The sequence below is a fragment of the Anabrus simplex genome, chromosome 1, assembly GCF_040414725.1.
Source record: "Anabrus simplex isolate iqAnaSimp1 chromosome 1, ASM4041472v1, whole genome shotgun sequence".
Classification (NCBI taxonomy): Eukaryota; Metazoa; Arthropoda; class Insecta; order Orthoptera; family Tettigoniidae; genus Anabrus; species Anabrus simplex.
Genome location: NC_090265.1, coordinates 496,943,572 through 496,962,774, shown reverse-complemented (window position 1 = coordinate 496,962,774; position 19,203 = coordinate 496,943,572). Strand labels below are relative to the sequence as shown.

Sequence of the window (19,203 nt, the reverse complement as noted above, 5' to 3'; positions counted from 1 at the left end):
CACCTTCTGTCTCCTTTGCTCTGGAATATGTTCTACAGAGAAGTGGAAGTTTCTGATTGCATGCAAACGCTATTTCGTGGAAATTCTTTGGGAAGCAAAATCATGGCATTTTGTTTCAAGATTTATGGTGCTAGTTATTTGCAAAGTCTCTTGGAACCATTAATTAGACCGTTACTAGAAGACACCAACCAGAGCTTTGAAGTTGATCCAGCGAGGTTGGTATGGTGTTTTACATATGAATGTATTTGTATTTATGAACAATAATAACAATAATAGTCCTGAAGATGGTTTTCCGTGGTTTCCCATTTTCACACCAGGCAAATGCTGGGGCTGTACCTTAATTAAGGCCACGGCCGCTTCCTTCCAACTCCTAGGCCTTTCCTATCCCATCGTCGCCATAAGACCTATCTGTGTCAGTGCGATGTAAAGCCCCCAGCAAAAAAAAAAAAGTATTTTATTAATTAATAATGTTGAAATACAATGCAAGGCAGTGGAGCTGAAGGCTAAGCCCCACTTACACATCAGATATCTTAAACTGAGAGGATTACTATACCTCTAGGTTGGAATCAAACCTTCTCATATTTAGAATGCTTCTGTCTACTTGGTCCAGTAGCAGCATTGCTACATTGAAATGTCGTATGGCTTTTAGTGCCGGGATATCCCAGGATGGGTTCGGCTCGCCAGGTGCAAGTCTTTCTGTTTGACTCCCGTAGGCGACCTGCGCATCATGATGAGGATGAAATGATGATTGCTACATTGACACATACAGACAGGCATTTCCATCTTTTCTAAAACTCAAATACTGCGTGTGCTTGGATAACTTTTTCATTTAAAAGACGTTGGTCTACATTACGTTGTAATAATGATGCGGGGTGGGGGGAAAGAAAAGGCAGGGCCATAGTTCTTGACAAATAAATTACCATATAATGGGAAAATAACAATATATTTTCATACTCTGTATCTTTTCTTTCTATTTTTTGTTTCTTTTCTCATCAAAAAGAAATCATAACAAATTGTTAACAGTTGAGTGTCTGAGTAAGAGAAGGGGCTAACTCACAAAAACAAAGTTTTACCGGGCGAGTTGGCCGTGCGCGTAGAGGCGCGTGGCTGTGAGCTTGCATCCGGGAGATAGTAGGTTCGAATCCCACTATCGGCAGCCCTGAAGATGGTTTTCCATGGTTTCCCATTTTCACACCAGGCAAATGCTGGGGCTGTACCTTAATTAAGGCCACGGCCGCTTCCTTCCAACTCCTAGGCTTTTCCTATCCCATCGTCGCCAAAAGACCTATCTGTGTTGGTGCGACGTAAAGCCCCTAGCAAAAAAAAAAAAAAAAAAAAAAGTTTCAAGATAAATAAGGTTTTATTCGATTATACCACACAACAAAATTGAAAATTTAAACATCAATTTGTAGTCATTAAATTTTTTTCTTCTTCTTCTTCTATGGGCTTTACGTCGCACCGACACAGATAGGTCTTATGGCGACGATGGGATAGGAAAGGCTTAGGAGTTGGAAGGAAGCGGCTGTGGCCTTAATTAAGGTACAGCCCCAGCATTTGCCTGGTGTGAAAATGGGAAACCACGGAAAACCATTTTCAGGGCTGCCGATAGTGGGATTCAAACCTACTATCTCTCGGATGCAAGCTCGCAGCAGCCTCGCGCCTCTACGCGCACGACCAACTCGCCCGGTAGTCTTTAAATTAATTACATATTAGTTTAACTTAGAAAATTATTTTAAGTTTAATCGTTAATAAAATGATATTAGTTTAAAAGTAATACTGTATATACAGTAATACTGTAAATTTGGATTTTTTCTTCCTTGGGTTTCGGTGTCAAGATCTTCATTTGTTTTTTTGGGTTTTTTTTTTTTACATCGCACCGACACAGATAGGTCCTATGGTGACAACAGGATAGGAAAGCCTAGGAGTTAGAAGGAAGCGGCTGTGGCCTTAATTAAGGTACAGCCCCAGCATTTGCCTGGTATGAAAATGGGAAACTACAGAAAGCCATCTTCAGGGCTGCCAACAGTGGGATTTGAACCCACTATCTCCCAGATGCAAGCTCTCAGCCGTGCGCCCCTAACCGCACGGCCAACTCGCCCGGTCATTCACTTTCTTAGCAGTTGGTTTGAGGCTTAAATGTAGTCCGTGATGCACTGCTGGAATGTATGGCAGTAGACTCAGCAAAGTCCGCCCCCGCAGTGTAGGGGGCAGCGTGTCCACCTCTCACCCGGCGGCCCCAGGTTCAATTCCCGGCCGGGTCAGGGGGGGCTCGTCAGTTGGCACCTAGCACACCCACCAAGACACGTGGCTAGCGCACACCGTTTAGGCCACCGCGTAGGCTGCTTGAACCACTGGCAGTGCCAATGCACTATGAGAGACTTTGTCTCACTACCAAAAATTGATGCCTGCTTGGCCATCAGATGATATAGATGTTGATTCCCTAGCACACGGGGGCGAAACGCTGGCAAGCAGGAATGAGTTAGCTGGAAAATTTATAATGTCCAATAACGGACCATTTATATTGGTATTATAAGTAACTATATGTCGCTCTCGCCACTCTGCTCCAGTTAACTGATGCATGTGGGTTAGCCACTTCTCTTACTCAGGCACTCAGTTGTGATTGATCACATACCACATATCAGAATAAACTTTATTGAATACTCGTTGCCCTTTTATTTGTCTGGGAAGCCAACAGAAATACACACAGTAACAGGAATAATCTGCAACTTATCAGGAGCAAAGCCCGTGCTATAAAGAACAAGTTAAATCACAAAGGATCAGGAAAATTTGGAAGAGAGGCCAACTTCACAAAAAAGAGAGCAGGGATGCTGAAAAGCACCAAGCAATCCTATAGAATAGCATAAGAATAAAACCTAATCGGGCAGAAAGTAAGTCAAGGAAAAGTCAGCAGTAGATTGGGTAGCCTACAGAGAATGGCATACATGGCCATAACTGGGGCCGTGAGAACTACATCGACAGAAGCCTTGAATACTCTACTAGACCTCCCATTACTATGCAATTTCATAAAAGGACAGGCTAGAATGGGTTCATATAGATTGGCACAATCAAGAGTGCTGGAATGCACAAGGGCCCAATCTAGGGCACTGTAAAATTAACAGAGTAATAACAGAGGAAGTTCTACACATGCCTTCTGATCATATGATACCAAAGTACAGCTTTGAATAACAGTTTGAAACCCAGATAATAAAAAAAGAAGACTGGGATATCAACAAATGGAATACTGAAAAAGAAGGTAGGCCTATAGTGTGGTGGACTGATGGCTCAAAGACTGTGGATGGCACAGGAGGAGGGATCAATGGGGAAGACCTGAGAGAGCAATCCAGACGAGCCTGGGCAAACACACTACAGTCTTTCAAGCTGAAGTGATAGCTATCACTACATGTCTTGAAGAAAATCTGAAAATGAACTATAGGAATAAGAAAATTTTCATTTTCACAGACAGCCAAGCGGCCATTAAGGCACTAGAAGCAGTCTGGATAACATCCAGAATTGTTTGGTATTGCCATTCACTTCTCCTGAAGCTCTCAAAGTACAACATTGTCAAAATAATATGGATACCAGGCCATGCAAGTATAGAAAGAAATGAAAAGGCAGATAAACTGGCCAGGAAAGGAGCAGAAACATATTTTGTAGGCCCAGAACCTGTACAGGGAATTTCCTAGGGACAAGTCCGACTCTACATAGGAAAATGGGTTCAAAAGAAACAAATGGAGAACTGGAAAAATACTCCAGGATGCAGGCTTGCAAAGGAACTGATAAAAGGACCAAACAAGAAGCATACTAAAGAACTGTTGAAACTCAGCAGAGAAAATATAAGATGGGTAGTAGGACTGTTGACAGGATACTGCCATCTGAAAAAACACCTACATAGAATTGGAGTAATAAAAGACAATATATGTAGGAAATGCAATGAAGCAGAGGAATCAGCTGAACACATACTTTTCGAATGTGAGGTGCTGGGTAGAATCAGACTCTCCACTCTAGGACTACCAGGTGAAGAGAGAGAAAAAATCCAAGAAGACCCAATAAGAACAACCTGCAGCTTTGTGAAGGGAACAGGTATATCTAGGTGGGAATGAAGGGAAACAAAAATAGCAAAAGATCTTAGAAGTCGACGCTAATTAGGAACTAATTTTTAGCGGCCCCATGAAGAAAAGAAAAAGAAGAAGAAACCTAATCGGGCACAAGGCCCAGAGAAACAGAGGATAACCTTATACTACATTGTGACTAGAAGGAAGGAGTATTAATGACCGAAAAGTGAAAGATGCAATTAAATTTCGAAAATTTCTTTAGCTACTTAATGTTCTGTAGAGTTAAATGATCTATGATGAATAAGCTTACTTTACTTGTTGCCTGATCACACCAGCTGCCTTAAGCGAGAGAAGAACCTCGTCCGTTGATCACACAGTCGAGATAATCCTTAGCTGGCAGCTGGCACTTTCTTTTATAGTGGCACACTGGGCTATGATTGGGTGAATAAAGTTCAGTAGGAACAATCATAAGAAATGACCAAACAGAAAGTATTGCCAAACCCCATTACATTTCCTACTAAATGAACGTAAATGAAAGTTCCAACATAGGTTCCTAGATCATCTTCAATCACTGTGATATACAGTCCTCATAGTTGTTCGTCCAGCTATTTTTGTCAGACAGAAATACCAGTCTTTTGTGTGATCTGGAAGTTCCCTCCAAATCGTGGGAACAGCAAAGGACGTGTGACGTGATCCTTTTAACCAGCTTGTCACGAGAGTATCACATGTTAAACAGCATATGTGGGGGCCCATTGTCCTGGTCGCCAACCTTTCACCCAAAATAAAGTTCGTTACACTTTTGTATTTGCAATTTGAGAGTTAACTCTCCACACATATAACAAAAATAATTTGGGCTATTTACACAGGTACGCAGCATTTCTTCTCCTGAATTAACACAAAATACAAACTCTCACACAAACCTAGAATAATAAGCAGTTGTTTCCAAGTCAGTTCCCATGCTGTCAGAATTCTCAATGCTGAAACACAACTAGCAACAAACACAACACGATTCTACCTGATCGAGGATGAGTCATTGGCAATATTGCCAAACCACCTGCATTTCCTGGAGGTGGGCTTCTGAACTGAGGTCCATGTATAGGAATTCCTTGAACATATTTTGATTTGTTTTTCAACAATTACATCTGCTAAATAATTAAATTAAGCCACAGCAGAATAACCAATAGGCAGCGTTATCAAGGTTTTCGATAGTTAGTGGGAAGCGTGTCACAAGAAAACTGAGCCCAGTAGGCGAAAACTTATTTCATTTTCTAATTCAGTACCCATGATCGAGCTAAGAACACATATTCTTTGTGGCAAAAATGCTATTGATCATTGGAATGAATACATGCAACATTTTGTTTCCATTTTGACATGTTCTTCCACACTTGGTAGAAATTACTGAATGGTTATCTTAGATTGTAAAGAGATGTTTGATAAATGGATCTACTGTACTGTCAAGGTATGGGTTAAGATCCTATACAAATGAACATGCAAAATACAACTGTAGGGTGCATTCAGGAAAATTATTATTATTATTATTATTATTATTATTATTATTATTATTATTATTATTATTATTATTATTATTATTATTATTATTATTATTATTATTATTAACCTTACAGTTAGGATTGAGATTTTGTCAGTCAATTGCTCACCACTGTGACATATATAGAAAAACTTGTTCTGTGTACAAGTTCCTACATACTTTGAATGGAATGGTACTGATGTCCTTGGGTGATTATGAAACTTGTGTAATTGTTTCTGGTTGACTAAATCATGCCTGAGAGAAAGGAAGTACAAACTTTCTGATCATATAATATTATCTGTATAACTTACTTTGTAAAACTGTGAACTTTTTGGCATTTGTATGCCTTGGAGTGTAATTCTGGAATATATTTATTTTATTTTCCCAGATAATAATGAAAACACTATTTTCCTTTCAGATTGGATGCATCAGAAGATATTGAGGAGAACCGTAGGAACTTAGTGGCACTCACACAGAAAGTGTTTGATGCCATACTTTCTTCAGCTGAAAAGTAAGTTCCATGCTGGTCCGTAACATCTGTATGATCAATGTATAGGATCAGTAACTACTTTTACTAATATCGGGACAGAAGGTGAAATGTTCTTTATCTGGTGCTTTAATGAAGGATATTGGGGTTAAATGATAGGGTAATGTGGTATTTTGAGGTATTCCATCATTTACAAACTTATACTTATTAAATATTTCCTACAAGGAAATCATCAATATCATCATCAGAACATGATCAATCCACTTTCGGTGTAAAAGCTTCCCCCCATCATCTTCTAGGTTTTTTTATCTAGAACAGTCAATAGTCTCACTTCATTGTATCAGGCCATCTAGGGAGTGAACATCCTCTTCTCCAATTTCCATCTCTTGGATACCACTCTGTTACCATATTTCATCGATTTCTGGGTATTTAGATCCTGTTGCATGTCCAGCCCAGCTCATCTCCATTTCAATCTGAGGAAAAAAAAATTATTAAATTGATTGACAGTATGTTGGAGTAAGCTTTGTATCAGTCAACGAATATGACAGTTTGTTTGACTACCATATTATCTTCTGAATACTCAGCTCAATAATTGCAGTCGCTTAAGTGTGGCCAGTATCCAGTATTCGGAAGATGGTAAGTACGAGCCCCACTGTCGGCAGCCCTGAAGATGGTTTTCTGTGGTTTCCCATTTTCACACCAGGCAAATGCTGGGTCTGTACCGTAAGTAAAGCCACGGCCACTTCCTTCCCACTTCTAGCTTTTTCTTGTCCCATTGTCACCATAAAACCTATCTGTGTCGGTGTGACGTAAAGCCACTATTAAGTTGAAAGAAGATATATGATGGTTCAACCTTTCAATACTATTGAAATAAGAAATGTAAGTTTTACATTCCTACTTAATTATAATTGGTACCGTTTTTGACCAGTATTCTTGGTCGTCGTCATCCGATCGCAAATAAGTATAAAAGACAATGCACAGGTAAATAAAATGTGAAGTTTAAATAATTCCGTCAGCTGCTGTTTGTGAAGCACTAAAACACTTTGGTTGAAATTTCAACACACAGTGCACCGGGCGAGTTGGCCGTGCGCGTAGAGGCGCGCGGCTGTGAGCTTGCATCCGGGAGATAGTAGGTTCGAATCCCACTATCGGCAGCCCTGAAGATGGTTTTCCGTGGTTTCCCATTTTCACACCAGGCAAATGTTGGGGCTGTACCTTAATTAAGGCCACGGCCGCTTCTTTCCAACTCCTAGGCCTTCCCTATCCCATCGTCGCCATAAGACCTATCTGTGTTGGTGCGTCGTAAATCCCCTAGCAGAAAAAAAACCCAAAAAAACACACAGTGCTTCCTCCCTGAAGTGTTTTAGTGCTTCACAAACAACAACTGACAGAATTGTATAAACTTCACATTTTATTTACCTGTGCATTGTCTTTTATACATTTTACACGTGATCGGCTAATGATGACCAAGAATACTGGTCGAAACCGGTACCAGTTATAATTAAGTAGGAATGTAAAATTCATATTTCTTATTTGAATATTATTGAAAGGTTGAACCATCATATATCTTCTTTCAACTTAATAGTGAACTCACTTCAATACAGAACACTATGAAATTCTTATCTCTTAAAGCCACTAGCAAAAAGGAATATATCTTCTGAATATTAAGAGAGACTATCAGGATGATATCTCTGTTGCTTGGTTGTTGTGTTGTTTAAAGGACGGCTAAATCAAGACACATCTAAAGAACAAGAAGGGAAGGAAAACTGCCTTCTTCAAAGAGAATTTGTTTTATTTATGTCAGTGGATAAATAACGGTTAGAAGTCCTCTTGTCTTTTGTTGCTGGACATGTAAAAATGTGAAGAAGAATATTTTTATTCTATACTAAGATGTAATTGCCTTCTTCCCATACGGAAAATGACACTACCATACTGTAATTACTTTCCGCTCTGTTTTATTAGAAATCATCTCTGATGGGTTGAATTCTGCTTTATAGTAACATAATCACAGAGAGATTATGAATCAGAGAAAAACTAACTTGTTGAATTGTTTCTTCGTCTGATTGTAACATTGTGGTTCCGTACCCATCTACAACGAAAAGGTCATCTTTGCATTTCCAGCTCAAGTAATATCCTGCCATCATCATGTTGACTACTGTACAGGTTAATCCATTTTCGACAGATCAATATAGCATATATTGCAGTGTATCATAAATTTTATGATACCTTCATTAATCCAGGACCGAATGATCATTGTTATGCCTGTGGTAGCTTAGTGGACTATTTACTGCTTCAAATAACATTAATTTTGATGTTTTATTGCCACATAACCCCATGTACATAACTCTTATATCTTTATTAGTAACATACAACAGAACAATCATTACTGATAAGTAGAGCCCAGATTTCCATGCACTATCAAATCTCAAAAAATGCATGCATTCATGCACTATCATATGGCAAAACATGCACAATAAACTGGAAAATATGCACCATCAAAATTCAGTTCCTTTTGAAACATTGTACAGAAACTACCCTAATTTCTCCCAATTGTCTTGATTTAAGCCCATCCGTTTATCTGTCACCACATTCTTAAGCACAGAAAATGATCTTTTTACATCACAGGAAGTGATAGATGCATACTTCAATGAAGACATTTGGACAAAATGAGGGCAAATTGTACATCTTTTGCATTTTCACCATAACACGTCTTCTATAAGCTTGAAGAATTCAAAATCAGGATTTGAACTAATTAATTTGTTCAAATCTCTAGCTGCGGCAGCTACTTCTCCATGCGATGATTGCAGACACATTTGAATGCCCTCAATAACTGCGTTAACAAAGACGTGTGACGAGTGAGGGGTACCGGGTAGGACATTCCAAGATAACAACGGTAGAGGGTTCAATGAAAAACCAGAGTTTGTAAGCTGCTATCCCAGTAACACGGCGCCACAGAAGTGCGATACAAGTTTTCTTTTGTTCGTCTAACAGACGAAAAATGAGCCGTCAATGATTAATGCACAATTTACGGTTCAATTTATAGCAATGTACAACTGTAAAACTGGGAAACCTTATTCCTAAGCATTACATATTGACGTGGGGACTTCCGAAATACGTCATTATTTACTCAAGCAACAGATAAGAAAGTGTTTGTTTAATTGGATTATAGGACTTGTACCATATGTAGGCTACTAACTTTGATTGTCACATAGGAGGCCAGGAATACATTTTCTCCGTCTCTCAGTAATAGACATACTATAGCCTATAACGTGGAAAGATTGTCCCAAATTCTGCACACTAACATTCAGAAATGGCACTATCATGCATGTTAATTTATATGCATCAAAATCAGAATAAAAGTCATATTATGCAATATTAAACTTTCAAATATTTGTTATTAAATCCAAAATCTTCCAAATATGCATTATGCATGAATTTTCTCCTAAAATGGCCAAAACATGCAAACATGCACGGAAAAAGGACGGTTATTTGGAATTGTTAAGTCGTAAAACGAATATTTGCAAATTTTGAGAAGTGTAGCCAGCTTATTGAAAAACATGCATTTGCATGGAAATCCGGGCTCTACTGATAAGTCATTTTTTAAAATTTATTTTTGCTATTGGCTTTACGTCGCATCTACACAGATATGTCTTATGGCGACGATGGGACAGGAAAGGGCTAGGAGTGTGAAGGAAGCGGCCGTGGCCTTAATTAAGGTACAGCCCCAGCATTTGCCTGGTGTGAAAATGGGAAACTACGGAAAACCATCTTCAGGGCTGCCGACAGTGGGATTCGAACCTACTATCTCCCGAATACTGGATACTGGCCGCACTTAAGCGACTGCAGCTATCGAGCTCGGTACTGATGAGTCAAACATGGATGATTTGCATGATGACATGTTAAAATTATTTATAATTAAATAATTTACAATAAGGTATTTCACCATAGTATGAAATAACATATTGTACGCAACAGCCACCAAAGTGAGAAGATTACATTACTCATTTTAAAATTCCACTCTTATCTGCGTCTCAGATGTTAACCTCTTGCTCGTAACATAAGAGATCACTTTCCATGGCAGTTTCATGAATAGCTGTTCTAATACTTTTCTTTACAATTTTTGGGGATTGTTAGCATTTGAAATAAATTCCCTAAAAGCCCGGAAAACACAGACATTAAAACATCCCTAACGTTGACTTAAGTGATATTATACCGGGCGAGTTGGCCATGCGGTTAGGGGCACCCGGCTGTGAGCTTGTATCCAACCCCTCATTTTTTCAGAGATAGGCAATTCAAATAACGCTTATAATCTGAAGATCCTTATAATTTAGTTTTATGAACATCAAATAACTTGAAATTTATCTTTATAGTTGATAAGGCATTGTATAAGGAATGTTGTAGTTGCGTGAAAACACAAGTTGGCAGGACAAGTTGGTTCAAAATAACTAGTGGGCTGAGACAGGGAAGTGTTCTATCACCAATCCTGTTTACAATAGTAATGGATGACATCATGAGAACTGCAAAAGCAGCATATGGAGGAAGAGAAATGAACATGATGTTATTTGCAGATGATATTGTGATTTGGGGAGAAGACAACAGGAAGGTTCAAGAACAGTTGAATGTGGTGAATGGGAAGATCGAAGAATGTGGATTGAAAATAAGTGTAGAAAAGAGTAAAACTCTTGTTATGACTAGAGGGGAGAAAGAAGGAAAAGGTCAGATTAGACTTGAGGAGTATGATACAGAAGAGTAGAAGAGACAAAATAAGGAATGAGAAAATCCGGGAAGAAATTGGAGTGGAAAGATTGAATGATAGAATAGAGAAGAGCCGACTAAGATGGTTTGGGCACATAAAGCGAATGAGCGACGAAAGAATGCCAAAAAAAGGTGATGGAAATGCAAATCCAAGGAAGGAGAGGCCGTGGACGACCACGATTGAGATGGAAGGATACCATCCAACGCAGCATTATAGAAAGAAACCTGGACTGGGACACAGTGTTGGAGGAGTGGTGGAAAGACCAACGAAAGTGGAGAGGAACCATATTTCCCCTACCCGGCTACAGCTGGATAAAGGGAAATGATGATGAAGGCTCTCCCCTACCTGTATGTCATCACAGTAAGCTGATCCATGGACCTAGCAAAGGAAAAACGACTATGCACAATTCCGTGCCAAATACTAAAGACCATTCTGCAAACATGTGATTTATTGCACCTTGAAATAACACAGGTACCCATAATAGATCGAATTAATAGGTTATACCACATGTTCTATAGTGTAAAAAAGTTAAAGGGCACTGTATACCATTATTGAAGACTTTGACTTGGAAATTAACTTTCGAGGTGAAATAGCCATACATAAATACTAAATCCCTAGCAAGCATCATGTATGTTGACTACATGGCTGAATCAGTCAAGGTTGACTACATGGCTGAATCAGTCAAGGGCTGGAGCACGAGGTGTGTGAATATCAGCAGCTGAGTTGTTCGAATCCAGTACAAGACAGATTTTTTGAACAACAGAGGTGCTCCATTTTAGTGGGGATACAATTTTTGCTATTGGTTTGTACACTCTCTGATTTAGCGTCTTCTCCTTAGGGATGGGTTGGGAAACGATTGGGAAGGAAATCAGTCTTGGTCTTTTATTAAGGTACCGTCCCGGCATTTGCCTGGTATTGAAAATGGGAATCCGAGGGAAACCATTCTTAGGACGGCCAGCATGCGATTCGAATCCACAACCTCCAAAGTCCAGCGCACACAAATAATAATCCATACCTACCAGTTCACATAACAGCACTTATTAATTTCCTCACAATGTATTTGTATGAAGAGTACGTTGAATTGTTACTAATTTGTGGAGAGAGTATGGTCGAATTAACATGTATGCCACGTGCTCTGTAATGGGAAAAAGTTCTCTAAAGTGGTCAACATTTCGAACACTTGTTACTCTGAATATGCAGGGTACCCTGCCTACAGACCATCACGTCGTAGTCCAACCTGGTTACGTAACATCGGATAAAAACGATCCTTTCCAGGACCAAATAAAAATTCACTCTTTGGAACAGATTGATATGCGGCCATGTTACAGTCACTGTAAACTGCAGTAATCGAAAAAAAATTGTACAGCCCTGTGACTTGAACCTTCTACCACACAGCTTGGCTGATGGTACGGCAGTGACGCATGCTTTTGCCACCTGAACTACCGCAAGCCTTGGGGCATTGCTAGCACTTTGTAGCCCTTATAGACACTTCCTAGGCGGGCTGAGTGGCTCAGACGGTTAAGGCGCTGGCCTTCTAACCCCAACTTGGCAGGTTCGATCCTGGCTCAGTCCGGTGGTATTTGAAGGGGCTCAAATACAACAGCCTCGTGTCGGTAGATTTACTGGCACGTAAAAGAACTCCTGCGGGACTAAATTCCGGCACCTCAGCGTCTCCGAAGACCGTAAAAGTAGTCAGTGGGACGTAAAGCAAATAACATTATTATTATTAGACACTTCCTGTCCAAACCTAAGATAGTGTTATTCGCAGCTGTGATCATTTTACACATTCATTATAGTTTTAAGTAATAGAAATAACACTGCGTTTAATGATTTATACCATATTCGCAAGAATTATATAAACGGTATGGTTGTACTAAGGCTATAAAGGAGCAGGTACTAATGTTTTTCGTATGACTATGATGTATGCGTTAGTTGGGTTACCTACCTCTGAAACCAGTATATATTAAATTCATTATTGATTCAGACGGTAAGAATAATTTGAAGATACATTGGTAGATCAACAAGTATTAATATGTAAAAGTCTGCAGCGTCCTACCTTTCATGCTTCGTGTTAATTCACTATTTTGTCTTGAATGTTACTTATCTCCATTGCTCCTGATTTTTTGATTGCCTACTAGTTCCAGCATTCAGGTTAGATTGTTGAAAGTATCTTAATCTTGATTTATGAAAAGGTACTTTTGTCATTGATCTTTCATTTAAGGTCTGTTGCTTCTGCAGTCATAATATATACTATTATGATTAATACCAATAATTATTTATATATTAGTTTGCTATTACCATCTCATCATCTGGGCTTGAATTGAAGTGCTGCAAGGTCAGATGACGGTGCGTTTTTATGTATCTGACACGGGTCACAGTGGCGGATGAGTCGCTCAATGTCGGCGTCAATACCAAGCCAATAGCAGTGTTGACGAGCGAGTTGCTTGGTGCGTGATATTCCCCAATGACCTTCATGTAATAAGTCGAGAACTTGTCTGCGTACACTAAGTGGGATAACCACTCGGAAGAGGGTGCCTGTTTCCATTAGTATTACTCCGGCTCGAGTCGTGAGACGATGCTGTAGACGCTGATAAGGTGCAAGACTGGTAGGAAGCTTGGTTTGAAGAGGCCAACCATTGCGGATATAAGTACGTACTGTAGCTAGTGTACTATCCTTATCAGTCGCTTTGGCGATGCAAGTAGCGTCAATGGGAAAACTGGAGACTGCGTCTTCAAGTCCTATGTCTAACTGAAGACATGCAGATTCTTGAGAATCAAAAGTAGTATCAGGACCTACAGGTAAGCGAGAGAGAGCATCAGCATTACAATGCTGGGATGTGCTATGATAGACTATCTGATAGGAGTAGTCAGACAGAAATATGGACCATCTTTGCAGTTTCCGTAGAGAACGTTCAGGGATCTTATTACCAGGGTGGAATAAGTGAACAAGAGGCTTGTGATCAGTAATGATGAGGAAATTGTTGCCATAGAGATACTGGTTGAAACGGCGAATACCAAATATAATAGCTAAAGCTTTTTTCTCGATTTGAGAGTAGTGACGTTGATGCTCGTTGAGTGTCTTCGAAGCGAAGGCTATAGGACGTTCTTGTCCGTGACGATCCTTCTGGGAGAGAACGGCGCCGAGTCCATAATCAGACGCGTCCGTGGCGAGAGTGAGGAGCTTACCGGGCTGAAAATGAGTCAGCTTGACAGCGTGGACAAGGGCCTTGTTGATAGTCTGCCAGGCATGTTGACATTGCTGAGACCAATGAAATTTAGCACCTTTCTTGCGTAAGGCGTTCAGAGGAGCTGCTACTGAAGCGAAGCGTGGAATGAACTTGCTATAATAGTTTGCTTTGCCTATGAATGATTGGAGCTGCTTAATGTTCTGCGGTGCGGGCATGTTGACAATGGCAGAGATGTTCCGTTCGTTAGGTCGAATGCCAGTTTTATCAAGGATATGACCTAGGTAGTGAACGTGAGGTTGAAAGAACGTACATTTAGCGAGGTTCACTCGGAGGCCATTTTCTTTCAATTTGGTGAGGAGCAGGCGCAGATTATGCAGGTGCTCTTGATGATCTTTGCCAGTCACAAGATTGTCATCCAGATAGTTAGCACAACCGGGAATGGAGGCGGTAAGCTGTGCTAAATAGCACTGGAAAATCGCAGCGGAGGAAGAGACTCCGCAAGGTAGGCGCTTTAGCTGGAGAAGTCCAAGAGGGGTATTCAGCGTGAGACACTGCTTGGATTCTTCGTCTAAAAGTAGCTGCAGATAGGCTTCTTTGGGATCAACTTTGGAGAAGAACTGTCCACCGGCTAAACGGCGAAATAAGTCGTGAGGACTTGGAATTGAAAAAAACCGTTGTTTTGAACCTGAGCGTTGATGGTAGAGCGAAAATCACCACAAATGCGAGTATTGCCATTAGGCTTCTGAACTACGACGAGTGGAGTAGCCCATTTACTGGAATTGACGGGAACTGTTATACCGTCTGCTAACTATCTCTGTAATTCGTGAGTAACTTGGTCCTGAAGTGCAAGTGGGACTGGACGCACTTTGAAAAAGCGAGGCTTGGCTCCTGATTTCAGCTGGATATGAGCTGTGTAGTCTTTGGCTGTGCCTAATGTAGAGTCGAAGACTTCTGGAAATTGTTCGAGGAGATCGGTGACATCAGAGGTAGGCTGTAAGGCTGAGACTACATTGACGTTGTCATGAATTTGGAAACCGAATAAATTGAATAGATCCATGCCTAGAATATTAGAGGCAGTGTAGTTATTGACTACAAGCAAGGTAACGACCTTATGAATATCCTTATAGCTGGCAGGAATAGTGATTTGGCCCTTAATATCAATTTTCTTCTTGTTAAAAGTAACAAGTTGAACGTCAACAGGAGAGAAAGACGGCCATCCCAAGTTGTGGTACGTAGCAAGGTTGATGATTGAAACAGGTGATCCAGTATCTAATTGAAAATGAGTATTGCATTCCCACTTGCTATATATGCCCTCCCGGGCTAACATGACCAAAAATATGGCTCCTGATTTAGATAGTTAAATAAAATTTAGGAACCTCAGTTATCAGAAATTACCAGTGTTTCACCCCAGTGTGGCATGGGCTCTTCAGTAGATACCACACCTTCCCAAGACACTGATCATGCTAGTCTGGGAAGGCATATATAGCAAGTGGAGATGTAATTCTCCCCTAGTAAATCTGTTCTGCATTATGCTTATCACAGGGTAGCTTGCAGTGGTGTCTCTACTGGCGTGCTAGCCGGCCACTGTCTTGGGAAGGTGTGGTATCCAACTGATGAGTCCATGCCGCACTAGGGCAGAACACTGGTAATTTGACGAATGAGTTTCCTGAATTAAGCTATCTCAATTGGAACCCATGTTTTCAGTCATCCTAAAACACTCATCAGTAAGTAAAACCTAAAATTCATACCCGAAGAAGAACAAGAACTCCAATTGCAATCTTTTGAGAGGGAGAAAGAAAGATGGAAGGAAGGAAAAGTTAGGCGGGTTGTCTAACCTATCCAGAAATTGCAAAACTTGCCCCTGTCAATTTGCATTAAATCCACCCATTTAACACAAAGAAACCTCATCACTGTAAATACATTTAGCACTTACCCAGTTATGACCAAACACCCCTAATAATATACACTTTAAGGGTACATGTAAATATGTACATAATAAACTGATAGAATAGCTTAACTAACCCGATACCTACATACTAGTGTAAGTACATATATTGTACATATATACTACCCTAATGGTGTAAATACCTAGTAGTAATTTCAAGGTATCTTGTACTTACATAATTGCACATATACATAGCCTGTAAATATCACTGTATAGTAAAATACACCACTATCACAATACCCTTCCTCCTAAATACTGCATGACCCCTAACTTGTACATATCACCCCTCCCTCCAAAAACTACCATTCCTCTCCTGACCCTAAGAATCAATCCTTTGAGCTTTGACAAGAGTGGTCTCATTTACCTCAAGAAACCCAACTTCAATTTCAAAACAGCAGTATACATTCAACTGAGCACACCTTGAACATTAGGTAAATCACAGTACAATCTAAAACACCAAGCTTACCAAATAATGCCAACAGTCCACACTCTAAGAGCCCCCATGTTAAATTGAAAATTTCAAAAATTTCCCACTATAGCAGCAGTTGTAACACGAAGCTCGAGCTCAAGCATGGAAAAAGAGAAGAGACAGAACAGACAAAGATGAATACAGGTGGTAAAGGGCTATACAGGGCAATCTCAAAAGGAGAAAGGAACCAGACGGGCCAATATAAGCAATGGAAAGGAACAAACAATTGACAAATCTTGTTATATATAGAAAGATAAAGACTAGGAAAATATACTCATGTTCATGAAAACCAGAACACCTTGAAACCTTAAAAGACTAGAGATAGGAAGTTCGTATTCACAGGACATGTGCACTAGAAAGTTCTGAAAAATTATTAGCATTTGAACCATGTCGGCCCTCAGGTTCATGTTCCACATTGATATCTTGGCGCACCACCACCTACTGGTAAAATGTGCGTGCAGCTCTTGTTGTGACTTGAGCAGATGTGCACCCAGACCACCCCTCCGAGAACAAAGACTTCCATCCGAATGGCATTGCAGGACACATCTGCGTCGTCCTTGGCTCTGGCGCAACAGTGGAACAGTGTAACACGTTGTACACTATCAGGAGTGACAGTCCGTCACCGTTTATTACGGTCTGGGATACCGGCGCGTCGTCCACTTCTCCGCCTACCTTTGACTAATGTGCATAAACATGCTAGACTGCAATGGTGTATGGAACGACGTCACTGGGGACAGGAATGGCAGCAGATAGCGTTTTCGGATGATTCCAGGTTCTGTTTGTTTGAAACTGATGGCCACATTTTGGTTAGCCACAGCCAGGGGGAGAAGCATCACATTGACTGCATTCACACAAGACATACAGCACCAGCTTAAGACCTTATGGTGTGGACTGCTATTGGGTACAACCACAAATCACAGTTGGTGCGTGTCCAGGGCACTGTGACCAGTTCGACCTACGTGAATGACATCCTGTGACCTGTAGCCATACCCTTTCTGCACGACACCACAAACACCATATTTCGGCAGGATAATGCCCGATCACTTGTTGCTGCATGAACACGTGCCTTCTTGTTGTCACAGGATGTCAGACTGTTGCCCTGGCCCGCCCGATCACCGGACTTGTCGCCAATCGAAAATGTGTAGGATATGTTGAAACGACGGGTGTGGCGCTGTGAACCACTGCCAACCACCAAAGATGACCTGTGGAACCAGGTGAATGCACCATGGATGGCTATTGGCTATACCCCAGGACGCCATTCGCGTCTTATATGCATCAATGCCATCGCGCATGGAACAAGGTATCAGTGCCCATGGAGGACCCACTGCCTACAAGGCAACAGGACACATGCTGAACGTAGGTGATTGAAATGCTAATCGTTTCTGTAGAACATACTAATAAACATGTCCTGTGAATATGAAATTCCTACCTCTAGTTTTTCAAGGTGTTCTGTTTTTCATGAACATGAGTGTTTGAAAACACAAAGGACAAAGACAGTCTCCACATCTTCTTACTCTGTTGTGTTTAAAGAGATAGGCTCCATGTAACTCAAGATTCAAAGCATTTCTATGTTAAATTCACTATAGTCTTCATTCATTATTTTAGTTTATATAAATGATTATAATGCATACTTTTTTTTTTTTTTTTTTTTTTTTTTTTTTTTTTTTTTTTTTTTTTTTTTTTTGCTAGTTGCTTTACGTCGCACCGACACAGATAGGTCTTACGGCGACGATGGGACAAGGAAGGGCTAGAAGTGGGAAGGAAGCGGCCGTGGCCTTAATTAAGGTACAGCCCCAGCATTTGCCTGGTGTGAAAATGGGAAACCACAGAAAACCATTTTCAGGGCTGCCGACAGTGGGGTTTGAACCTACTATCTCCCGAATACTGGATACTGGCCGCACTTAAGCGACTGCAGCTATCGAGCTCGGTATATTGCATACTAGTACTACATACCTACCATTAATAAGATTATTTTGTACATTTACCCTTTGCATGAGCTATGCTTGTTGCAGCATAATTTTGTTGTCTTTTGAGGTATTTTCTGATTTAAAGGTATATTTTGTAGAATTAGAGATATATATTTTAAAAAATTATTTAATTTTTCTCTATTTGAAATGTACTCCATTTCATGTTGACTCACACAGACTTTTTAATCATTAATCCAGGAGTGTTCATTTAAAAACTTATTTTCCTGTACTCCTTTCTGATGTTTGTGATATTATTCTTTACAGGTTTCCACCTCAGCTCCGAAGCATGTGCCATTGTTTGTATCAGGTATTAAGTAAGAGATTTCCTCAGTTTCCTCAGAATAATATTGGAGCTGTGGGGACAGTCATCTTCTTAAGATTCATCAATCCAGCAATAGGTATGCACTGTCTACTAATGCTATCTACCATAAAACTGTTGAAACTTGTGCCACACCAAGTTTGCCTTGTGTTGCACCAATCTATCATCACATTTTTTGGCGATGTCACAGACATATAAAACTGTAATATTACCGAACGTGGCATGTAATTTGCTTCTACTGTATTAGACAGATGGTGCCTCTTGCCATCAGAGGTTGACAAAGCATTTCTCTCTTGCTACTCATTGCCTTTGCTCTCTGGGAGAGTGAACAATGGCTGGTGTTGCGAAGATGGAAATGTCGGGCCCTGAAATGATTATGCTAAATTTTAAATGGTATTATAAATGGGTTTACTATTAACCCTACACGAATCTCTATCTAGAGTCAATGTTCATAATTATAATTATGCTGACATTGTGTTCTGAAATTCTAGC

General features: G+C 40.3%; 1 protein-coding gene across 1 annotated transcript in view; it reads left to right on the top strand.

Annotated features, from left to right (window-relative positions):
• Nf1 (neurofibromin 1) overlaps positions 1 to 19,203 on the top strand; it is a 666,749-nt gene that overhangs the window by 376,350 nt on the left and 271,196 nt on the right. Inside the window, exons 24-26 of the mRNA XM_068225031.1 lie at positions 1 to 215; positions 5,999 to 6,091; positions 18,657 to 18,790. The exon at positions 1 to 215 is cut by the window's left edge and continues 42 nt beyond it. Of these exons, the coding sequence (XP_068081132.1) occupies positions 1 to 215; positions 5,999 to 6,091; positions 18,657 to 18,790 (442 nt within the window). The remainder of the gene's footprint in view (positions 216 to 5,998; positions 6,092 to 18,656; positions 18,791 to 19,203) is intronic.